The sequence below is a fragment of the Budorcas taxicolor genome, chromosome 18 (genome assembly GCF_023091745.1).
Source record: "Budorcas taxicolor isolate Tak-1 chromosome 18, Takin1.1, whole genome shotgun sequence".
Taxonomy (NCBI): Eukaryota; Metazoa; Chordata; class Mammalia; order Artiodactyla; family Bovidae; genus Budorcas; species Budorcas taxicolor.
In genome coordinates, this window is record NC_068927.1 from 50,005,706 (window position 1) to 50,026,752 (window position 21,047).

The following is a 21,047-nucleotide window of genomic DNA, read 5'->3' on the forward strand; positions in this document are numbered from 1 at the left end:
GGGCTGGAATTTTCTCAGCCATGGGGATGAACTTCTAGTTCAGACATGAGGAGAGGGCTTCCTACATGGGACCAATAAAACTTCTGATGCAGAACCAGGAGGAGACAAGGGCAGAAGGCATGTGGGTTGAACCAGAGGTGCCTGGTGTCGGGGGAGGTTGAGGAGCCTTGTCTTGCTATAGCATTTCACGGGTTTACCGTGGACCTCCACTCAGTAGAACAGGAATTGTCTTAGAGTAGCAGCAGCCAATAAATCTGATGGAAGAGCTTTCTTCTTGTAGCTTCCGGAATTTAAAGACAGGGCTCAGTAGAACCTTTGACTGGATTCATGAGGTTCTCAGAGGCCAGGCAGCTACAAGTCCCCAAGTACTGAGATGGCTCAGCCAATGGTCCCAGCTCCTGGAAGGAAGGTCAGGTAGTCTTCAAGGACAGCCCTTGATTAGGGTTGACAGACCCGCACGATGACACTGGAGTTCATCAGAGAGACTCCATAGTGCTCATTTCTGAACTCCAAGTCCCAGATGTGGCGTTCAAAAGACACAAAGCGAACACCCTTCTTGATGTTGGAGAACACGTGGCTGGCCTGTAGACAGAAAAAGAGGTTAATTCTCAGTGTGCCTTCAAAAGCTGAGTTAGAGCTTCTGGCAGGTGGTATTTTCCCTAGACGGCTGCAACAATGTCTCCACTTCCACCTGTCCTTCTAGAATCATGCCACTCCTCACCCAGGGGTAGAGTCTAATTTCCACCCCCTTGCATCTGGGAGGGTTTCACTGTAACCAAGAGTGTGGTGGGAGTGATGCTGAGTGACTTCCACTACGGGGTTAGAGGCAGTGCAGCTTCTGCTGGTTTCTCCAGCAGCCTCATGGAGCCCTGAGCCACCAGGAAGCAGCTGACTGCCCCAAAGCCGCCACGCTGTGAGAAACCCCCAGCTAGAGCAAACAGGGAGAGCCCAAGGCCAAGCTCTGAGACTAAACCAAGAGCTGCCTGGCCAGCCACCAGCTGCTGTGCACACACTCACAGCCCACCCTGCCCTTTAGCTCCAGCCGGTGTCTGAAGGGAACTACACGAGAGACCAGAGCCAGAAACTCTCAGCAGAGCCCTCTTCATAGAAACCGTGAAGTGTGATGAAATGAGTGCTGTTGTTAAGTCACTATATTTGAGGGCAATTTGTTATACAGCCATAGGTCATCATAAGCCCTGCTGTCCTTTCCCACACCCCTGCAGAGACTCACCCGAGAAGAGACACTGTTTCTACTACGCCGGATGGGAAAAGGCAGTGGAGAGAAATGGTCCAGGATGGCCTGGCTGGCATCTAGAAGATGGACAGTTAGCTGATATATACAGTCAATTCCTTGTCGGTCGTTTCGCCTGTGGGAGAAGGGAAAACCTGAAGGTTAAACTTGCCCTCCCATCTCGCTGGGGGTCTACCTGCTTCATCTGAATGGCCTTCTCATGCACGCAAGGGCAAAAGAGTTCTGTGGTCCTCAGGACCTCTCCCATCAGTGTCACGTTGGAGCTTGGCCCCTCTGCATCCCCAGTGAACCAGTATACACTAAAGAAGCTCCCCAGCCACCGAAGCCAAGATCAGTGATCAGCCGAAGGGCCGTTTTCGTCATGACACTCACCAGTCAGAGACACAGATCTCAATGTTTCCACTATCCAGGAGTTCGCGCCACAGACCCTCCTTCTCCAGGTCCAACACCTGCTTCTTGTGATACCTCCTAGGAAAGAGGGGGAAAGGTCAATGAGAACCGGGCAAGTACTCAACAACTGCTCTGGCCCTTGGGGAAGAGGGACGTTCACCTGTAGGAAGACAGGAAGCTGGTTTGCATATAGGCGCTCGGCATGACCTCCAAGTTTTCCTTCTCCGTCCAGTCATCTTCACGGCTCAGCACGGTCCATTTCTGGAAGCCTCCTGTTAAATGAAAACAGTTAGTGCCCAAGTTCCTTGCCAACCCATCCGGGGGTTTCCTTTGGGGAAACTCCCGCTCTTCTCTTGGGATCCAGTTCCACCCGGTTCACGGAGTCCAAGCGGCCCATGCGTCTGGCCCCTCCCACCTTCTCCCTGGAGTAAGACCTCTTTCCTGGGCTCCCCACCTAGGCCACGAGGGTTCCGGAGGAGGTTGCGTCCTATGGGTCTGCGCTCGCAGAAGCGGCCCAGGATGCAGGGCCCGGGGGCGTCAGCAGGAGGCAGGCAGGTGCGGATGACGGGCCACAGGTCGGGGTGTTTCCAGGGCAGGATGCTCCGCCACAGGTCCCAGCCGTCCACCACGTCTCGCCAGCGCCGGCACACCGGGCGGCAGTGCCGGAGCAGCATGCGTGGGGGCAGGTAGCTCAGCACCTCCTGAAGCATCTCGATGGGCAGTTGGTTCGGGCCCGGGGTCTCCTTGGGTTCGGGCTTCAGAGAGCAAACACTGACTGGCCAGTTTGTGGAGGCTGAGGTACACATGGTCTCCTCTCCAGGCTTGGTTGCCGCTGCGGGAGAGTCAGTGTCCAAACGTCAGGGACCTGCAGCTCCGACGGCCAGCCCCCGCCAGCTGCACTCCAAGAGTGCCATTTCCAAACCCTGCCAGCTGCCTCTCCATCCTCACCACCCCCACCAGGCCCATCCTCAAGTCCCCAAACTCTCAACCCTCGCTTTGCCAGCTGACTACTGCAGACCCTCTCCTCCATAGGCAGCACAGCACAGCGCAGCGCAGCCGACCCCCATCCAACCCACCCGTGGCCTCGCAGACCCCAGAATCATACCTTGCATCTCAGCCAGTGCTCCTGGTGGGCTAGCGGATCACCTTGTTTTCTGCGCCTCCAGCGCCAAGTCTGCCCTTTTTATAGGCCGCCCCACCCGAATACTAGCACCGCCCACCAGACCCCGCCCCCTCCCCCACCTTCCCACTGACTATCCAATCTCTACCCCTCCGCTCCCTTCTCACTGTCAGGCCCCCTCCTCCCTCGGCCTTGAACCAATTTACTAGTCAGCCCCTCTGGCCCCGCCCCTTATATTCCCCAGAAGCCCTTCATCAGGTTGTACTCAGAGTAGGGGAGTTAATATGGAGCCAGATGTGACATGGACAATGTTTTCGGATATTTATTAATACAGATGTTCTAGAAGTTCCCCAGATTTTAAGTATTCCAAGATGCAGTCATGCTTCTAACTGCTGCTGCTGCTGCTGCTGCTACTGCTGCTGCTGCTGCTAAGTCGCCCCAGTCGTGTCTGACTCTGTGCAACCCCATAGACGGCAGCCCACCAGGCTCCGCTGTCCCTGGGATTCTCCAGGCACAACACTGGAACGAGTTGCCATTTCCTTCTCCAATGCATGAAAGTGAAAGTGAAGTCGCTCAGTCGTGCCCGACCCTTAGCGATCCCATGGACTGCAGCCTACCAGGCTCCTCCGTCCATGGGAGTTTCCAGGCAAGAGTACTGGAGTGGGTTGCGATTGCCTTCTTCCTTCTAGCTATTATTAATATCTTAAAATTTGTATGCCACAGAAATAGCCGAATTTCTTTGACGATTGCATTGTTATCAGGTCTTTAACCATGCGTACGTCTTTTGCCCTCGCAGTCATTGTCTTAGTCCAACGCTTTTACAAAAAAGCTTGTCGATGACTTGCTTTTATGCTACAAAACTAAATTAGACTTGGTAGCAAAGGGACTTTCACTTTGTGTGGCGGTTATTTCAGAAACGACTCTCTTATGGAAGGCTACTGAAGAAGTAGTAATGGGGTCTCCTTTATGTCTCACAGTCAATCGAGTCTCTTTTATACTTTCAAAACACACCACACAATTCTACAAGCCAACAGACTTCTTGTGAAGTATTGTTGCTTTAATACCCTGGTTTTTGTGGGTTTGTTTTGTTTTGTCCTTTTGGCCACGTGGTATAGTTTACAGGATCTTAGTTCTCTGACCAGGGGTCAGACCCGGATGCCCCACAGTGAAAGCACCAAGTCCTAACCACTGGGTGGCCAGGGAATTCCCAGTACTACTCTGGCTTGATCTACTCTAGTCTTGCAACTTCCAGCATCACAACAAGGAAAAAAAAGATTGCATTTTGTGAACAGATTGGATTAACTGCTTGCTCCCAGGAATGACCTGTTAACACAAGAAACCGCTATTGATAATACTGATATAATTAGTTTTATGGATATGTCCTACATAAAGGATGAGCAGGGACATTATTGAGCTGGAAATGCAATGACACCCACAGTAGACATAATTTGAAAGCTCTTATTTACCAGAAACAAAAGTAGCACAACATGCCAAATTAATTGCCGTAATTTTTTAGCTTGTCAATTAAAGACCAGGTAGCAAATATTTATACTGACAACTTTGGAATGCCATGAAAACAATGAGTACTTAAAAATATGTATTTATTTGATTGTGGACATGGGAACAATAGACTGGTTCCAAATAGGAAAAGGAGTACGTCAAGGCTGTATATTGTCACCCTGCTTATTTAACTTATATGCAGAGTACATCATGAGAAACTCTGGGCTGGAAGAAGCACGAGCTGGAATTCAAATTTCTGGGAGAAATATCAATAACCTCTGATTTGCAGATGACACCACCCTTATGGCAGAAAGTGAGGAGGAACTAAAAAGCCTCTTGATGAAAGTGAAAGAGGAGAGTGAAAAAGTTGGCTTAAAGCTCAACATTCAGAAAACAAAGATCATGGCATCTGGTCCCATCACTTCGTGGGAAATAGATGGAGAAACAGTGGAAACAGTGTTAGACTTTATTTTTGGGGGCTCCAAAATCACTGCAGATGGTGACTGCAGCCATGAAATTAAAAGACTCTTACTCCTTGGAAGAAAAGTTATGACCAACCTAGACAGCATATTAAAAAGCAGAGACATTACTTTGCCAATAAAGTCCATCTAGTCAAGGCTATGGTTTTTCCATTGGTCATGTATGGATGTGAGAGTTGGATTGTGAAGAAAGCTGAGCGCCAAAGAATTGATGCTTTTGAACTGTGGTGTTGGAGAAGACTCTTGAGAGTCCCTTGGACTGCAGGGAGATCCAACCAGTCCATTCTGAAGGAGATCAGCCCTGGGATTTCTTTGGAAGGAATGATGCTGAAGCTGAAACTCCACTACTTTGGCCACCTCATGAGAAGAGTTGACTCATTGGAAAAGACTCTGATGCTGGGAGGGACTGGGGACAGGAGGAAAAGAAGACGACAGAGGATGAGATGGCTGGATGGCATCACCAACTCGATGGACTTGAGTCTGAGTGAATTCTGGGATATGGTGATGGACAGGGAGGCCTGGCGTGCTGCGATTCATGGGATCGCAAGGAGTCGGACATGACTGAGCAACTGAACTGACTGACTGACTAATCTAGGTTTTGACAATTGGGATTTTCGATCTTCATTGCTGTATGTGGGATCTAGTTCCCTGACCAGGGGTCGAACCCAGCATGTGGAGTCTTAGCCACTGGATCACCAGAGAAATCCCAACAATAAAGTTTTTAACATCTTCAGGGCAACCTACAAAAAAAAATTAGATAGTTGACTGACAAGTTATTAATTGCTATATAGCTACTTTACAATTGCCAAAGCAGCTATCAATTATTAAAATACCAGGGCATTCCAAATCTGAGACTATGGAAGCTAAAAGGAATCACTTGCTGATGCTGCAGCCAAACAGGCAGCTTTAAATATTTATTCTGTCCAGCTGGGAAAATGTCCACTTTTCTCCATTAACCCTGCTAACCCAATAAAAGGTTTTTTCCTATGGGTTCAAGAAATTGCTACTAATGAAGAGAAACAGATACAGCAACAAAAAGGAGGAATTTTGACCCCAGCACACAAGTATGGTTTAGCTCTAATAAAACCAAACCAAACCAAACATTAATGTCTATTGAAACCCAATTGCTAATACTTCATCATGTACATTGGACATCTGAGAAAGCAGTTTTATGGGGAAAACAATGTTTTGAAAATTTTCACCCAAGATGGCTCAAAGGAAACACATTACATTATTGAGATACTTTTAAAAAATTGGGAACTACTTTTACAAAGAGCTCCCAGGAGATGGGGAGGATCATAGATTACAATCCAGAGATTTTGCTTATTGGCAAGGACATTAAAAAATGATTCTTTTCAGCCACCATAGAAAGAAACTTATCAGATATTATTACCTACCCCATGCACTGACAAACTGAGAGACATTAATTCATGGATTCACATCTCTCATTCTCCACCTGAATGGACTCTGATGGCTATTTCTAGCATTTAATTTAAACTATTGCAGCCATGAAATTAAAAGATGCTTACGCCTTGGAAGAAAAGTTATGACCAACCTAGATAGCATATTGAAAAGCAAAGACATTACTTTGCCAACAAAGGTCTGTCTAGTCAAGGCTATGGTTTTTCCTGTGGTCATGTATGGATGTGAGAGTTGGACTGTGAAGAAGGCTGAGTGCCAAAGAATTGATGCTTTTGAACTGTGGTGTTGGAGAAGACTCTTGAGAGTCCCTTGGACTGCAAGGAGATCCAACCAGTCCCTTTTAAAGGAGATCAGCCCTGGGTGTACTTTGGAAGGAATGATGCTAAAACTGAAACTCCAGTACTTTGGCCATCTCATGCAAAGAGTTGACTCATTGGAAAAGACTCTGATGCTTGGAGGGATTGGGGGCAGGAGGAGAAGGGGACGACAGAGGATGAGATGGCTGGATGGCATCACCGACTCGATGGATGTGAGTTTGAGTGAACTCTGGGAGATGGTGATGGACAGGGAGGCCTGGCGTGCTGTGATTCATGAGGTCACAAGGAGTCGGACATGACTGAGTGACTGAACTGAACTGAACTGAACTGAAGACAAGCATCACCAAGCTCAGAAGAGAAGAAAATGACAACAGTAGCAGACAGCTGACTGAAGAGCCTTGGCCACACCTGAGAGACACATTGTACCAGTTTAAATGTTCTGTTACCAAATGTCTGTCTTGCAATCAAAATTAAAAGTTATTAAACTCTTTAGTAACATTATCACTACTGAGGGCAATAACTACTGGGGGGCAATTTAACCAATCACTGGATTTTGTCATCAAATTCATCAATCAATAAGGCTAATAGAAGCCCCTTGTAATTCTCATCACTGACTTTTCAGCTGCTCCTATAAGCTATTAAAGTATTCCCATTAGTGTATAGCCCCATGTTTGTTTACTACATTCAATTAATTTATACTATTCTGAAGTTTCTATGATGAAAAGCTGATGTTGCAAAGCCAAATGGCTCTTGATTTTTAAAACTACTTTGCAGGGAGAAACTTATATGATAATTCAGACAATGTTGTATTTTCACATCAGATGAGTCCTCTAATATAAACATCTAATGACTCACATACAAAGTAAAAAGTCCTTCAAAGGACGCATTTTTTAATGTAAATGAAATCTTTGGTAAATGGTTCAGTTGGCTTAAACACCGCTTCTGATTTTGTTATTGTTGTTGGCTCTGTTGATTTTATTCTATATCATTTATAGAGTAATAAAGTCTTGCACACCACAGTGTATATTCAAAACTCCAATTAGATAAGGATGTCTAATTGACCTGAAACTATTGATTTTATCTACTGTTCTCTATAAAGGCCATGCCTAAGGCACATACAGGGTGAAATTGGCATAAGTCCTATCGGACAACCTAGAATCGACTATCAGTCCTTGTGAAATATTCTCTAGCTTAACCCCCTGAAAGGAAGGGCGAAACTGGGCTCTTAGGACTGGCATCAAAGAACATGATGAATTCAGGGTAGGTGAGCAACCACCCTGGCATCAGGGGCCAGATATTTGATCACCTAGTGCTTTCTATTGAAATAATAATATTCGAAAGAGGAAAATGATGAAATAAAATTTATATTTGAAACAGGAAGGGAAAAAAATTAAGCATAAGGGACTTCCCTGGTGGTCCACTGGTTAAGAATCTGCCTTGTAATCCAGGGGACCTGGATTTGATCCCTGGTAAGGGAACTAAGACCCCGCATGCTGAGGTGCCACTAAGCCTGCATCACAGCTCCAGAGCCCATGAGCTCTGGAGCCTGCACACCACAGCTTGAGAGGTGCAAAGAAAGATCCAGCATGACCCAGCAAGGATCCCACAAGAGGCAACTAAAATGTGACACAACCCTGGTGGCACAAGAGGCCATGTCTGATTTCTTAGTCATTAGCTGGTTACAGATGGGCTTAGATTGCACTTTTTTGTGCCTACCTTATAATTTCAATACAAACTTAAAACATAAAACAAGAAGTGAGCTTGATAACTATTGAATCCGGGTGATGAGGATATGAGGTTTTATTATGCTATGTTCTCTCCTTTTGTGTGTGTGTGTGAAAGCTCAAAGTTAAAAAAAAAATAATTCCATAAATGATCCAGCAATTCCACTTCTGGATAAATACCCAAAAGAACTGAAAGCAGAGTCTTGAAGAGATATTTGTACACCCATGTTTATAGAAATATTCACAACAGCCATAGGTGGAAGAAACCCACATGTTCCTTGACAGATGACTGGATAAGCAGAATGTGGTATTTTTAAGGCTTGAATGTTATTCAGCCTTAAAAAAGAAATTCTGATACATGCTACTACATGAACTTTGAGGACATTACTCTAGAGAAATAAGCCAGACACAAAAAGACAAAAAAATGTATGATGCCACTTAGACAAGGTCCCTGGAGTAGGGAAATTCATAGAGACCAAGTGGAATGGTGGTTGCTGGGGGGTGAGGTGAGAGAATGGAGAATTGTTGATTAATGAGTAAAAAGTTTCAGTTTTACAAGATGAAAAGTGTTCTGGAAATTGGCCCCACCACAATGCAAATATACTTAACTTTTCGTGCATGCTAAGTTGCTTCAGTCGTGTTTGACTCTGTGCAACCCTGTGGGAAGCCCACACTTAATATTACTGAATGTAGAAAAGGTAAAGATGGTAGTTTTGATAATTAAGAATTATTTTGTTAAACAAATTTTAGGGACTTCCCTGGTAGTCCAGTGGTTAAGAATCCACTTGCCAATGCAGGGGACACGGGTTCTATCCCATGTCTGGGAAGATCCCACATGCCTTGGGGCAACAAAGCCCATGTTCCACAACTACCGAAGCCCAAGCGCTGCAGAGCTTGTGATCTGCAACAAGAGAAGCCGCCACAGCGAGAAGACTGAGCACTGAGCAGTCTCTGCTCGCCGCAAGTAGAGAAAACCCGTACGCGGCAATGAAGGTCCAGCACAACCAAGAATAAATATAGACAAGTAAAAATTTTAAAGTCCATTTACAAAAGCCTGAAGTAGCTCAGAACAAATCTAACAAAAGATATGCAATATTCTATTAAAAAATGTATGAAACGTTATAGAAGGGCACTGAAAAAAGAGTTAAATACTGACACACGAAAGGGCAAGATCTCTAGGCAATAATATGGACTAATTCAAAAGCAGGTCCTCAGGGTAAACATGAAGTCGTGGGTTGGTGAGTACAATATTTCCACGTGACTTAAAAACAGAACAATGCTGTATGATAATTGTGGGACAAGCATAGGTAGAAAAAGGAGAAAGTAACCCGAAGTGTGTACCTTCCCAGGATAGTAGTTGGAAATGGGAAGTGGGGCTGGAGGGATGGGGTAGATATGCAGTATCTAGTTGGTCACAGTTGGAATTTGAAACCTGGCAGTCTTGTCTTCCCCGGTGGCTCAGATGGAAAAGAATCCACTTGCAATGCAGGAGACCTGGGTTTGATCCCCAGGTTGGGAAGATCCCCTGGAGGAGGGCATGGCAACCCACTCCAGTATTCTTGCCTGGAGAATCCCCATGGACAGAGGAGCCTGGTGGGCTACAGTCCATGGGGTCGCAAAGAGTTGGACATGACTGAGAGGCTAAGCACAGTCTTGGCTTCAGAAGTGATGCTAACGATTCCTCTAGGCTCTATGCCAAATTCATGGATGGCTGGTGCAGAAGGGTCAAGGACTTAGACACCTGCCTCCACTCCCATCCTAGTCACTGCTGGGTCAGACATTCCGCTCATAACTATCACCACTCAGCACATGCAGAAGAATCCAGACCCTCGAATGGACCCAGGAGCTCCCAGAAGGCCAGGGACCTACAAGTGACTGATTACTGAGATGGCCCGGCCTGTGGTCCCAGCGCCTGGAAGGTACGGTCAGGTAGGGTAGTCTTTAAGGTCAGCCCTGGACTACGACAGATGGACCTGCCTCTTGACACTGGAGTGAAATCATGGAGTCCTAACCAGCGGACCCCAAGGCACACACCGAAGTTGGAAAGCACACGGCTGACCTACAGAAAGGAAAAAATAATTCTCCTTGAGCCTTCAGAAGCTGAGCTGTGGGCCTTCTGGCAGGCGATATTTTCCACAGATGGCTGCCACAATGTCTCCAGTTCTGCATCCTTCTAGAATCATGCCACTCCTTACCCAGGGGTGGGGTCTAATTCCCACCCCCTTGAATCTGGGCGGGTTGATTCATTGTAACCAAGAGTGTGGGGGAGTGATGCTGAGTGACTTTCAGCAAGTGATTTCCATGGTGGGGGTCACAGAGGCAATGCAGCTTCTGCTGGTTTCTCCAGCAGCCTCATGGTGGAGCCCTGAGCCGCCAGGAAGCAGCTGCCTGCCCCGAAGCCGCCATGCTGTGAGGAAGCCCCAGCTAGAGCAAACAGGGAGAGCCCAAGGCCAAGCTCTGAGACTAAACCAAGAGCTGCTTGGCCAGCCACCAGCTGCTGTGTACACGTTCACAGCCCACCCTGCCCTTTAGCTCCAGCCAGTGTCTGAAGGGAACTACATGAGGGACCAGAGCCAGAAACTCCCAGCAGAGCCCTCCTCATAGAAACTGTGAGAGGAGATAAAATGACTGCTGTTGATACTGAGCCACTAAATTTGGGGGCAATTTGTTATGCAACATTAGTTCATCAGAAACTCCACCATCCTTTCCCCTCACCCCTGTCAGAGACTCACCACCTAGGAGACACTGTCCACTGCTGATGGGAACAGGCATAAAATAGAAATGACCCAGGATGGACTGGTTGGCATTTAGAAGTTGGACAATGAGATGATACAAATTGTCAGAGCCACGTTGGCTGGTCCCACCTATGCGAGAAGGGAGACCTTGAAGTCTGGACTTGCTGCTTCATCTTTTTGGATGTCATATATATGGCCTCTGCATGTATGCAAATCCAAAATGTGGTCCCCAGGCCAAGCACCATCAGGGTTCCTTGGCAGCTTGGATCTTGCCTATACCCAACAAATCCCAATGAATTGGATTAAATAAGTTCCCCCAGGGACTTTCCTGGCAGTCCAGACCCCATGCTCCCAATTCAACAGGAATGGGTTTGATCTCTGAAGAGGGAACTAAGATCCCACAGTGAGCCCATTAAAAAAAAAACAAAAAAAACAAAAAACAAAAAAAAGCAGCCAGCTGGTCTTCACGCACATTCATTTCAAGTAATGAATTGGAGTCATGGGCTTCGAGGTACCTCCACCCACTCAGTTGTTCAGTTGCTAAGTCATGTCTTGACTCTTTTTTTTTGCGACCTCATGGACTGTAGCCCGCCAGGCTCCTCTATCCATGGGATTTCTCAGGCAAGAATACTGGAGTGGGTTGCCATCCCCTTTACCAGGGGATCTTCCTGACGCAGGGGTGGAACCTGAGTCTCTGGCATCGGCAGGCGGATTCTCTACCACTGAGCCACCTGGGAAGCACCTCCTCCCATAGGCAGGTCCCAACGTAAGGTCTTTGCTCTCTGCTTCTGGGATGTAATCTCTGGACCCTTGGGATTTTACGTCTGACAGGAGTAACCTTGTTTGCCTGGGGACAGCCTGCCAATGTCATTGTCGAGTGCTGGCCATGTCCACATGGATAGTCTATAATGGGGGCTGGTCACTCCAGAAAGACCAGCAATGTGACTTAGAGGCTTCAGGCAATATGAGTTGACCTGGAGACTGAGATTAAACATATGATAACACCCCTATAAACTCAGGCGAGCTTCCCTGGTTGGCATTACTCTCTGTATACTGTTATCCATGGAGGCCAGGGCAATTGTACATCCTGACTCCACGGGCAGGAGAGAGCAATGGAAGTCTGGTGTTGGCTACTTCTCCTGGATGCTGCCCTGTGATCGTCCCCTTGGCTAATTTTATCTGTACTTTTTTCCCTTTAATAAACTAATGGTATAGAGTTTTCATTCAAGTCTATGTCTTTCTAGTCAATTACTGAGGCTGAGGGTGGCTTTGAGAATCCCCCTACCTCGCAGTTGAGAAGTGCTCTTGACATTGTGACCTCTAACCTTGTAGTAGGCTCTAAACTTCAAAGATCTTGACACCTGGCTCTCTCATCCTAGACACTCCTGTTTACTTGGTATGGAGTGTGACCCAGGCATTGGCAGTTTTCAGGGTTTCTGGGTGATGTACGGCAAAACTGAGGCTGCTACTGCTAAGTCACTTCAGTCGTGTCAGACTCTGTGTGACCCCATAGACGGCAGCCCACCAGGCTCCCCTGTCCCTGGGATTCTCCAGGCAAGAACACTGGAGTGGGTTGCCATTTCCTTCTCCAATGCATGAAAGTGGAAAGTGAAAAGTGAAAGTGAAGGTGCTCAGTTGTGTCCAACTCTTAGCGACCCCATGGACTGCAGGCCACCAGGCTCCTCCGCCCATGGGATTTTCCAGGCAAGAGTACTGGAGTGGGTTGCCATTGCCTTCTCCAAAGGAGTTACTGATTATCACAATCAACTGGTACACCATTGCACAAAGCCATACAAATATGCTATAATTGTTTGATAAAGAATTAAAAACAGAAGTTGACTGTAAATACATCTTCTATTGAGATGGATTTGCAGAGAGGGCAGTTTATGGTGCCTTGATTGAAAGTAAGTTTGGGGGACTTCCCTGGTGGTCTTGTGGTTAGGACTCCATGATTCCAATGCAGGAGGCATGGATTCCATTCCTGGTTGGGGAACTAAGGTATTTATATTTTGGTGCGGCATGGCCAAAAAACTTAAAAAGTGAAAAAATGAAATAAGCACAAGACTTCCCTGGTGGTAGTGGTTAAGACTCTGCACTCCCAATGTAGGGGCCTTGGGTTCGATCCCTGATCAGGGAACTAGATCCCACGTGTCATGGCTGAGGGTTCACATATTGCAAGGTCAAAGATCCCACATGCTGGAAACTAAGACCCCATGCAGCCAAAAAAACAAAAGCCCTTGAGTTTCCTAAATCCCCAACCTTCATCATCCAGCTGTGCACAGAATGGGCAATTTAAAAAAAAAAAAAGGAAATTTGGTAAGGCCAAAATTTCAGCTGGTCACTCTGCCTATCTCTCAAGTAGTCTTTACATCTAGGGACCATATAAGACAATAAGGAGCTTTCTTTTTCTGTAAAACTGGAGGATTATGAGATAGCAATTGGGAAGAATAACTATATGATGCTCCCACCATAGATGTGATCTGTAGCTGAGTTGTTTAAAACAGAGAACAAAGGTGTAGAGGTTTGGAATTTGCCTCCCTTGAAATTGTCTGAGTCAGGTATCCCATGGGAGGTGCTCATGGACCATCATGGTTTCAAAACCATCATACAGAGCACAAGCTCTGGAGTCAGACAGGCATGAGCCTAATGCCAGGTTCTGCTTTGCCACTAGGGGAAGTCATCTCCTCTTTCTGAACTACTCAATTTGAGATTTCAAAACACACATTAACCCACAGGATCAAGGATCATGAAGGGTGATGAAACAGGTCACACTTCAAAGCGCTGGCTCTGTGGCTGACATGGAACCCTGTTTGCACCCTGCGACTTGCCCAAGGCCACAAAGCCAGGAAGCCACTGTTTGAGTGTGGGAGGTCTAGCTCCAGAATCTGATCTCTTAGCCAACTCTATCTTGCCTGCTCCTAAACCAAGTCCTCTGTATAGGATCCAATTGGGCATCTTCCCATCCAGGTCCGTTTTGGGGATTAGGCAAGGGTTCAGGGAGTGGACACGGCTAAGTAGTAAAGGTCTGATGGTGGTGAAGTAATTTCCCTTCCTGCTTAATCTAAGAGGTTGTCGGGAGGCCTACACGCCTTGTCACCCATGCCAAGGTCAGCCTTGTTTTTAAAGCTGTTTTTGTCACACTCATCAGTCAGAGACACAAATCTCTATCTATCCACTATCCAGGAGTTCCGGCCACAGACCCTCCTCCTCCAGGTCCAACACTTGCTTCTTTTTATGACACCACCTAAGAAAGCAGAACGTAAATCAATGAGAACCCATAACAAGAGCTCACCATTGTCCTGGCCCTTGGGGAATAGGGATATTCACTGGTAGGCACCCTGGAAGCTCATCTGTGATGGGGCCCTAGGCATGACCCTCTATTGCCAGGGGGTCCCAACTTTGCTGAACCATGGATTTCTGGAGGTCTTGTGTAAAATAAAAAAGGTGTGTGATGGGGGTGGGGGGCGGGAAGAGATAGTTAGGGAGTTTGAGGTGGGCATGTATACACTGCTATATTTAAAATGAATAACCAACAAGGCCTGATTGTATGGAACTCTGCTCAATATGTGGCAGCCTGGATGGGAGGGGGTTTGGGAGGGGGATGGATACACGGATATGTATGGCTTAGTCCCTTCGCTGGTCCCCTGAAACTATCACAACATTGTTAATCGGCTATACCTACAAAATAAACAAAGTTAAAAAAAAAAAAGAGAGATTTGTGACCAAGTTCCCAACCAGCCCTCCAGCCCACGGAGAAGTCCCATAGGTTTCCCATGAGGCTACACCTCTCAAGACCCTCCCATCCGCATCCTTGAGGACCCGTTTCCTGGGCTCCCCACCTAGGCCACGAGGGTTCTGGCCGGAGGAGCTTGCGTCCTATGGGTCTGCGCTCGCAGAAGCGGCCCAGGATGCAGGGCCCGGGGGCGTCAGCAGGGGGCAGGCAGGTGCGGATGACGGGCCACGGGTCGGGGTGTTTCCAGGGCAGGATGCTCCGCCACAGGTCCCAGCCGTCCACCACGTCTCGCCAGCGCCGGCACACCGGGCGGCAGTGCCGGAGCAGCGTGCTTGGGGGCAGGTAGCTCAGCACCTCCTGGGGCAGCTCGTTTGGCAGTTGGTCCACATCCACTCCCTCACTGGGTTTGGGATCTGGAGGCGAGACCCAGGCGGGGTGGCACCCCCCGGAGGCCGAGCTATCCATTTTCGTTTTACCAGGCTGGGCTACCACTGCGGGAAAACCAGGGTCATACTTCAGTGTTTCGGGGGCCTGAAACCTCCGCCAGCCCCACCCCTGTCAGTCATACCCCGAGACTGTCAGCCCTAAATCCCATCAGCTGTTTCTCCATCCTCACCACCCCCAGCCCCGTCCTCAAGACCCCGGACTTTGCATCCGCCCTCGCCAGCAGACCCCTGCTGTCCCTCTCCTCCGCGTGCAGCACAGCCCCCGCAGCCAACCCCTTGGGACTCTGCAGCCCCCCCGAGTCCTACCTTGCATCTCAGGCATTGCTCTGCAAGCTTTCACCTAGCTTCAGGCGCCCACTTTTTATTCCCCAGGCCCTCCCTTCTTAATACCCAGCACAACCCCCACTCTCTTCCCTACTTCATATTCTCTGCCCACCCTTCCCTTCTCACTGGCCTGCTCCTCCTCCCTCTGCCTCGACTTACTAGCCCTTCCCTCCCATCTCCACCTCCAGTGATCTCCAGAAACCCTCTCTATTTTGGGCTGTATTGGGACCTTGGAGGTAGCTACTCAACTGAGCCAAAACCTCAGAAGAGGGAGAGGTTGGCGGAAGTATTCAGTCTTGTCACCGGCCATCCTCATCAGTGACCTCTTGGAGTGTCCCTAACCAGGCTCTGAGTTCAGTTTGTGCTGAACAGTTGCTGTTATTCAGTCAGCCATCTGGGTGGGAGGCCTCATATCCTTTAGCTCCTGTAACAATTCTCATCACCTTAAAGGATCCAACATCACTATTCCAGAGATCACTGCACAGGAGAAAACAGCCTGCAACAGGAGCCAAATGCTCTTTTTTCCTTTTTAATTTTTAATATTTATTTATGTATTAGGCTGTGCTAGGTCTTAGTTGCAGCACTCCAAGTCTTCAGCCTTTTTTGGGGAATCTTTAGTTGTGGCATGTGGGATTTAGTTCCCTGACCAAGGATCAAACCCAGGCCCCCTGCGTCGGGAATGTGGAATCTTAGCCACTGGACCACCAGGGAAGTCTCCCAAGTGCACTTCTATTTGACTCCCTAACAGAGTGCTGTAACCTGTAATAAACCCAGCCAACCTTCACGGAGCCTTTTACTACCAGTCAGAGGAGCATCACTGACTCAATGGACATGAGTTTGAGCAAATTCCAGGAGACAGTGAAGGACAGGGAAGCCCATCGTGCTGCAGTTCATGGGGCTGCAAAGAGCTGGACACGACTTAGCTACTGAACGACGACAGGAGCAACCCACTAAGATAGGGGCTATGTCTCCACTTCACAGGTTGAAAACAGGCCAAGTGACCTGACCAAGGTCACACAGCTAGTAAGTGACAGAGCTGGGATTTGAACCTAGCCTGGCAGGCTCTAGAATTCTTGCTTTTAACCTCTGTACCAACTCTATCCAAGAAAAATGAAATGCAAGCTACATATTTAATTTTAAGTATCAGCAAGTAAAACCATCATGGATTTTTGCCCACGTGGAACTTACCTTCTAAGGGAGAGCGATGTGGTGAGCAGGAGATCGAATAAGCAAATTAGATATTTTCGGGAAATCTCCTGTCAGCTCCCCAAGATCTTCACAATTGTAGAAAAACTGTCTCATTATGGAGTAATCGTTAAGTCAGACTGCGATTCATGTGGGCCGTGATGAGCAGTAGCCGTGGAATGTGAATGACATCTGTGTTGGAAGGTGATCCATGCCGTGGGAAATAGAGTAGGAAAGGGAAAGGGGGCCATAGCAGTCTGTGCAGGGAAACCTTGAATTTCAAGAGGTGGACTGACTGTAATGCAGGGCACATTTCTTCTCAATGTGTACATTTCTCAATGCAGTTTTTCCCAAAGTGGAAGAGTGGAAGGAACACCCAGCTCTAACAGTTAACTCCTAACTAATCCCGTTTCATCTCTACTCCCACCCACTCGCTCTCCCAGGCAATTTGAAGCAAATCTTAGAAATCACACCCTTCTGCCCATAGCAATACATTATTTTTTGATGTAATGTTTAAACTGTGGGACTCTGTTTGATAATGAGATTATGAAAATCAATTAGGACCCAATCATGAGTTTGGGCTTCCCAGGTGGCACTAGTGGTAAAGAATCCGCCTGCCAATGCAGGAGACTTAAGAGTTGTGGGTTTGATCCCTGGGTCGGGAAGATCCCCTGGAGGAGGGCTCAGCAACCCACTCCAGTATTCTTGCCTGGAGAATCCCATGGACAGAGGAGCCTGGTGGGCTATTGTCCAGAGGGTCCCAGCAACTTAGCACATGTGCACACATGAGTTCAAAAAGTGGTTTGAAAAACAGTCTAAAAGTTTCAAGTAGCATAAAAGGGCAGAAACTGACAAGTCTGTTTCCATTCTTCAGCTTCTTCCTCAGACACCATCTCTGTTAATTCCTGGAATTACACTCCATGATGTACTCCAGTTAAAAAGAAAAAAATAATTGGAGGAGCCTGCTGCCTGGAAGGTAAAGATCAGAGCATAATAACTCCCAGGAGAAGAGGGTGTACACAGCACTCCAGGGGCCTTTGGGGAAATTATGGGTGCATTTTGGTGTCACAATACAGGCCAGCACCCCTTAAGGGAGAACTGCCCTGGATTCTTCCTCCTTTTAGTCAATGTCCTGGGTGTTTTCTTGCAGGAGGAAAGCCTGTTAAGCTGAGCCTAGAACCTAATTCCAGTTTGTCTGTAAATGTAGAGAGTGTAAATAGACCCTGAAAGGTCCAGGAGTTCAGCTACTGGGTCAAATGGAAGAATATTTTTGGTATTGTTAGCACTTAACTAGTTATTATGCTCCAGTTCAGAAAAGGGCAAAATCTCTTCATCTAGGTAGTGCCAGCTGTGGGTGTTATGAAGCCTTGCCTGCCCTGCGTGCTCAGCTGCTTCAGTCATGTCCAACTCTTTGGGACCCTGTGGACTGTAGCTCTCCAGGCTCCTCTGTCTATGGGTTCTTACCAGATTCTCCAGGCAAGAACACTGGAGTAGGTTGCCATTTCTTCCTCCAGGGGATCTTCCTCACTCAGGGATCGAACCCATGTCTTTTACATCTCCTGCACTGGCAGGCAGGTTCTTTACCACTAGCGCCACTTGGCAAGTGCAGGTTATGGAGCCCACTCCAGTATTCTTGCCTGGAGAATCCCTGTGGACAGAGGAGCCTTGTGGGCTACAGTCCATGGGGTCACAAAGAGTTGGACACGACTGAGCAACTGAGCACACCCACACAAGAAGTCTGTATACCCTGGGGATTTTTCACATACCCTGCGGAGGTTTTAAAATCTGACTCTGAATGAGGTCTGTATTTGTAACAAATTCCCAAGGGGTGCTGATGGCTGTCCTTCATGGACCGCACTTTGAGTAGCTGAATCTTACTGGAATCAAGTTTAGGTATCATTTGCATATTGAAATATGTATTCTTTTACTCATGAATTTCTCTCCTTTTATTTCAGCTTTCCACTATACATATATACTTTGGGACATTTTATTAACATTTAAAGAATTCTCCGTGGAGGTAGGTTTCATTATCTAGGTATTCCATTTCTATTTAAAAAAAATTAACTGTTTTTATTGCTTTGGGTCTTCATTGCTGTACTCTGGCTTTCTCCAGTTGTGGCAAGCTGGGGCTAGTCTTCACTGCGGTGCTTGGGCTTCTCATTGCCGTGGCTTCTCTTGTAAAGAAGCATGGGTTCTAGGCACGCAGGCTTCAGTAATTGCAGCACTCGGGCTCAGTAGTGGTCCACGGGCTTAGTTACTCAGCGGCATGTGGAATCTTCTCAGGCCAGGGATCGAACCCATGGCTCCCGCACTGGCAGGTGGATTCTTATCCACTGTGCCACCAGGGAAGTCCCTAAGTATTTCATCTCAAGGTGATAAAAGCTGCATGAGAAGCTATTTGCATAAATGCAGGGAGGTTGTGGTGGGCTCTGACCCAGTGAAGCCACAAGGATGGGCAGGGAAGTGTTGAGAAGGGACCGAGGTGCATCTCTGGAGGTGTGCTTGGGAAGTGGGAGGTGGGGACCTGCCAGTCTGGTTTGCAGAAGCAGAAAATTCCTGAACCTTGGAGGAGCACCAGCAGGCATGCTACGGGAATATAATGAAGGCATTAAAACCTCCATCAACTTGGCTTCCCTGGCCCTGGTTCTCCTATCTTGTTAATAGGAATAGAGTGGTGAGCTGGGAGGTATTTTGATTCCAGGGAAGGAACTGGACTGGGAATGGGCCCTTTGTGTGGATGGAGGGTCCCAGGGATCCTAGGAGAAAGGGGGTAAGTAGTTAACAAAATCTCCTCTCTCCGGAGAGTGGGAGGGATTAGAAAAGAACTCCCTAGAGGTAGGGTTGAGTGGGGCAGCCCTGGGTGTTGGGTTCAAGCCCTTTGCCCAAGGTGGTTCAGCCCTGACGTGCCCATGTCTCCTGGAGGAGTGGTCTGGGGGATGTGGGTTTGGAGATGGGATTTCTGGCAAAGGCTTCTCGGCTCCCTGTCCAACCCAGAATCATGGCAGGGGGAATGTTGAGAGCAGAAAAGGGCCACAGAATCCATATAACTTCTTCTGCCTCAAGAAGTAATTCCTTCCACTGAAGCCACGCTTGGAAATGAAGTAATCAAAGCCTTCAGAAAAGTTCAGGCCAGAGGCAATTTTATAGGCTTTACAATAAAATAAGAGGCTTTAAAGATCAAAGCACCGGGAATTCCCTGGCGGTCCAGGGGTTAGGATTCCGAGCTCTCAGTGCTGGGAACCCGGATCCCTGGTTGGAGAACTAAGATCCCACAAGCCTCACTGTGCAGCCAAAGGGAAAAAAAAAAAAAAAAGGTCAAAGCACCAACCTATCTGGAGAGGACACGCGCACCTTGGGGGTTTTGAAAAGAAAGAGCTGTGTCGGGGCAAGGAGTGGGACAGGAGGGTCTGGAGGGAGAGTCTGTTATGGAAGGTCTGCAGAGGAAGAGGAGGAGGGGGAAGAGGGCTCCAGCCTGAAGGGGCAATGGGCCTGGTGGGTGTGGAGGGGCTCCCTCCTTCCAGAAGAATCCACTACTTGCTTCTCATCAAACTGTCTAGCTGGAATATCCAAAATCGCAGACTATGTGAACATTCCTAATAAGGGTTCAGCCAGAGTTGCCTGCATCTTTGATGTACCCTGCCTGGTCATGTTATTCCATGCTGGCAATTGCTCATTTAGAAAATATCAGTAATGGGTGATCTCATCATTTTAAAAGACACTAATAATTCCTTGTGTGGGGGACTTCCCTGGTGGTGCAGTGCAATACAGGGGATGTGGTTCGATCCCTGGTCCGGGAACTAAGACCCCACATGTCTGGGAACAACTAAGCCTCTGTGCCACCGCTACTGAGCTCTCGAGCCTGCAGGACACGACTAGAGAGTCTGTGTGCAGACAAAATTCAATACATAAATAAATCTTAAAAAAAAAACTGTATCATGAAGAAAGTTTTGTGTTTTTTTTTTAAACAAACCTATGTCTAGAAGTGAAATAGACTCTGTAATTTAAGAACTCCCTACAGGGGCTTCCCTGGAGGTCCAGTGGTTAAGATTCTGCCTATCAATGCAGGAGACTTGGGTTCAATCCCTGGTCCGGGAAGATCCCACAGGCTGTGGAGTAACCAAGCCTGTGCACCACAACTACAGAGTCCACAGCATAAATAAATAAATCTTAAGAAAATAAACACTCCCTACAAACAAAACTCCAGGACCAGATGGCTTCACTGGGAAATTCTAGCAAACATTCAAAGTAGAACGTACGCTGATCCCTCTCAAACGCTTCCAAAAGATTGAAGTGGAGGGACCACTCCCAAAGTCAATCTCACACTCACAACTGTCCTTTGTTTGACCTACACAATAATAATAATAATAACAATAACAAAGTGATCAAATGGAAAGATCATTTAACCTCTTACTGGATCTTA

General features: G+C 47.5%; 1 protein-coding gene across 1 annotated transcript; it reads right to left on the reverse strand.

Moving 5' to 3' along the window:
• Positions 1-438: 438 nt before the first annotated feature.
• LOC128063946 (F-box only protein 27-like) lies at positions 439-2,448 on the reverse strand. Its single transcript, XM_052656775.1, has 5 exons — positions 2,097-2,448; positions 1,803-1,914; positions 1,625-1,720; positions 1,232-1,367; positions 439-582 (listed from the first exon to the last, which is right to left on the reverse strand). The coding sequence occupies exons 1-5, from the start codon at positions 2,446-2,448 to the stop codon at positions 439-441; spliced, it is 840 nt and encodes a 279-aa protein (XP_052512735.1).
• Between the last annotated feature and the right edge of the window lie 18,599 nt (positions 2,449-21,047).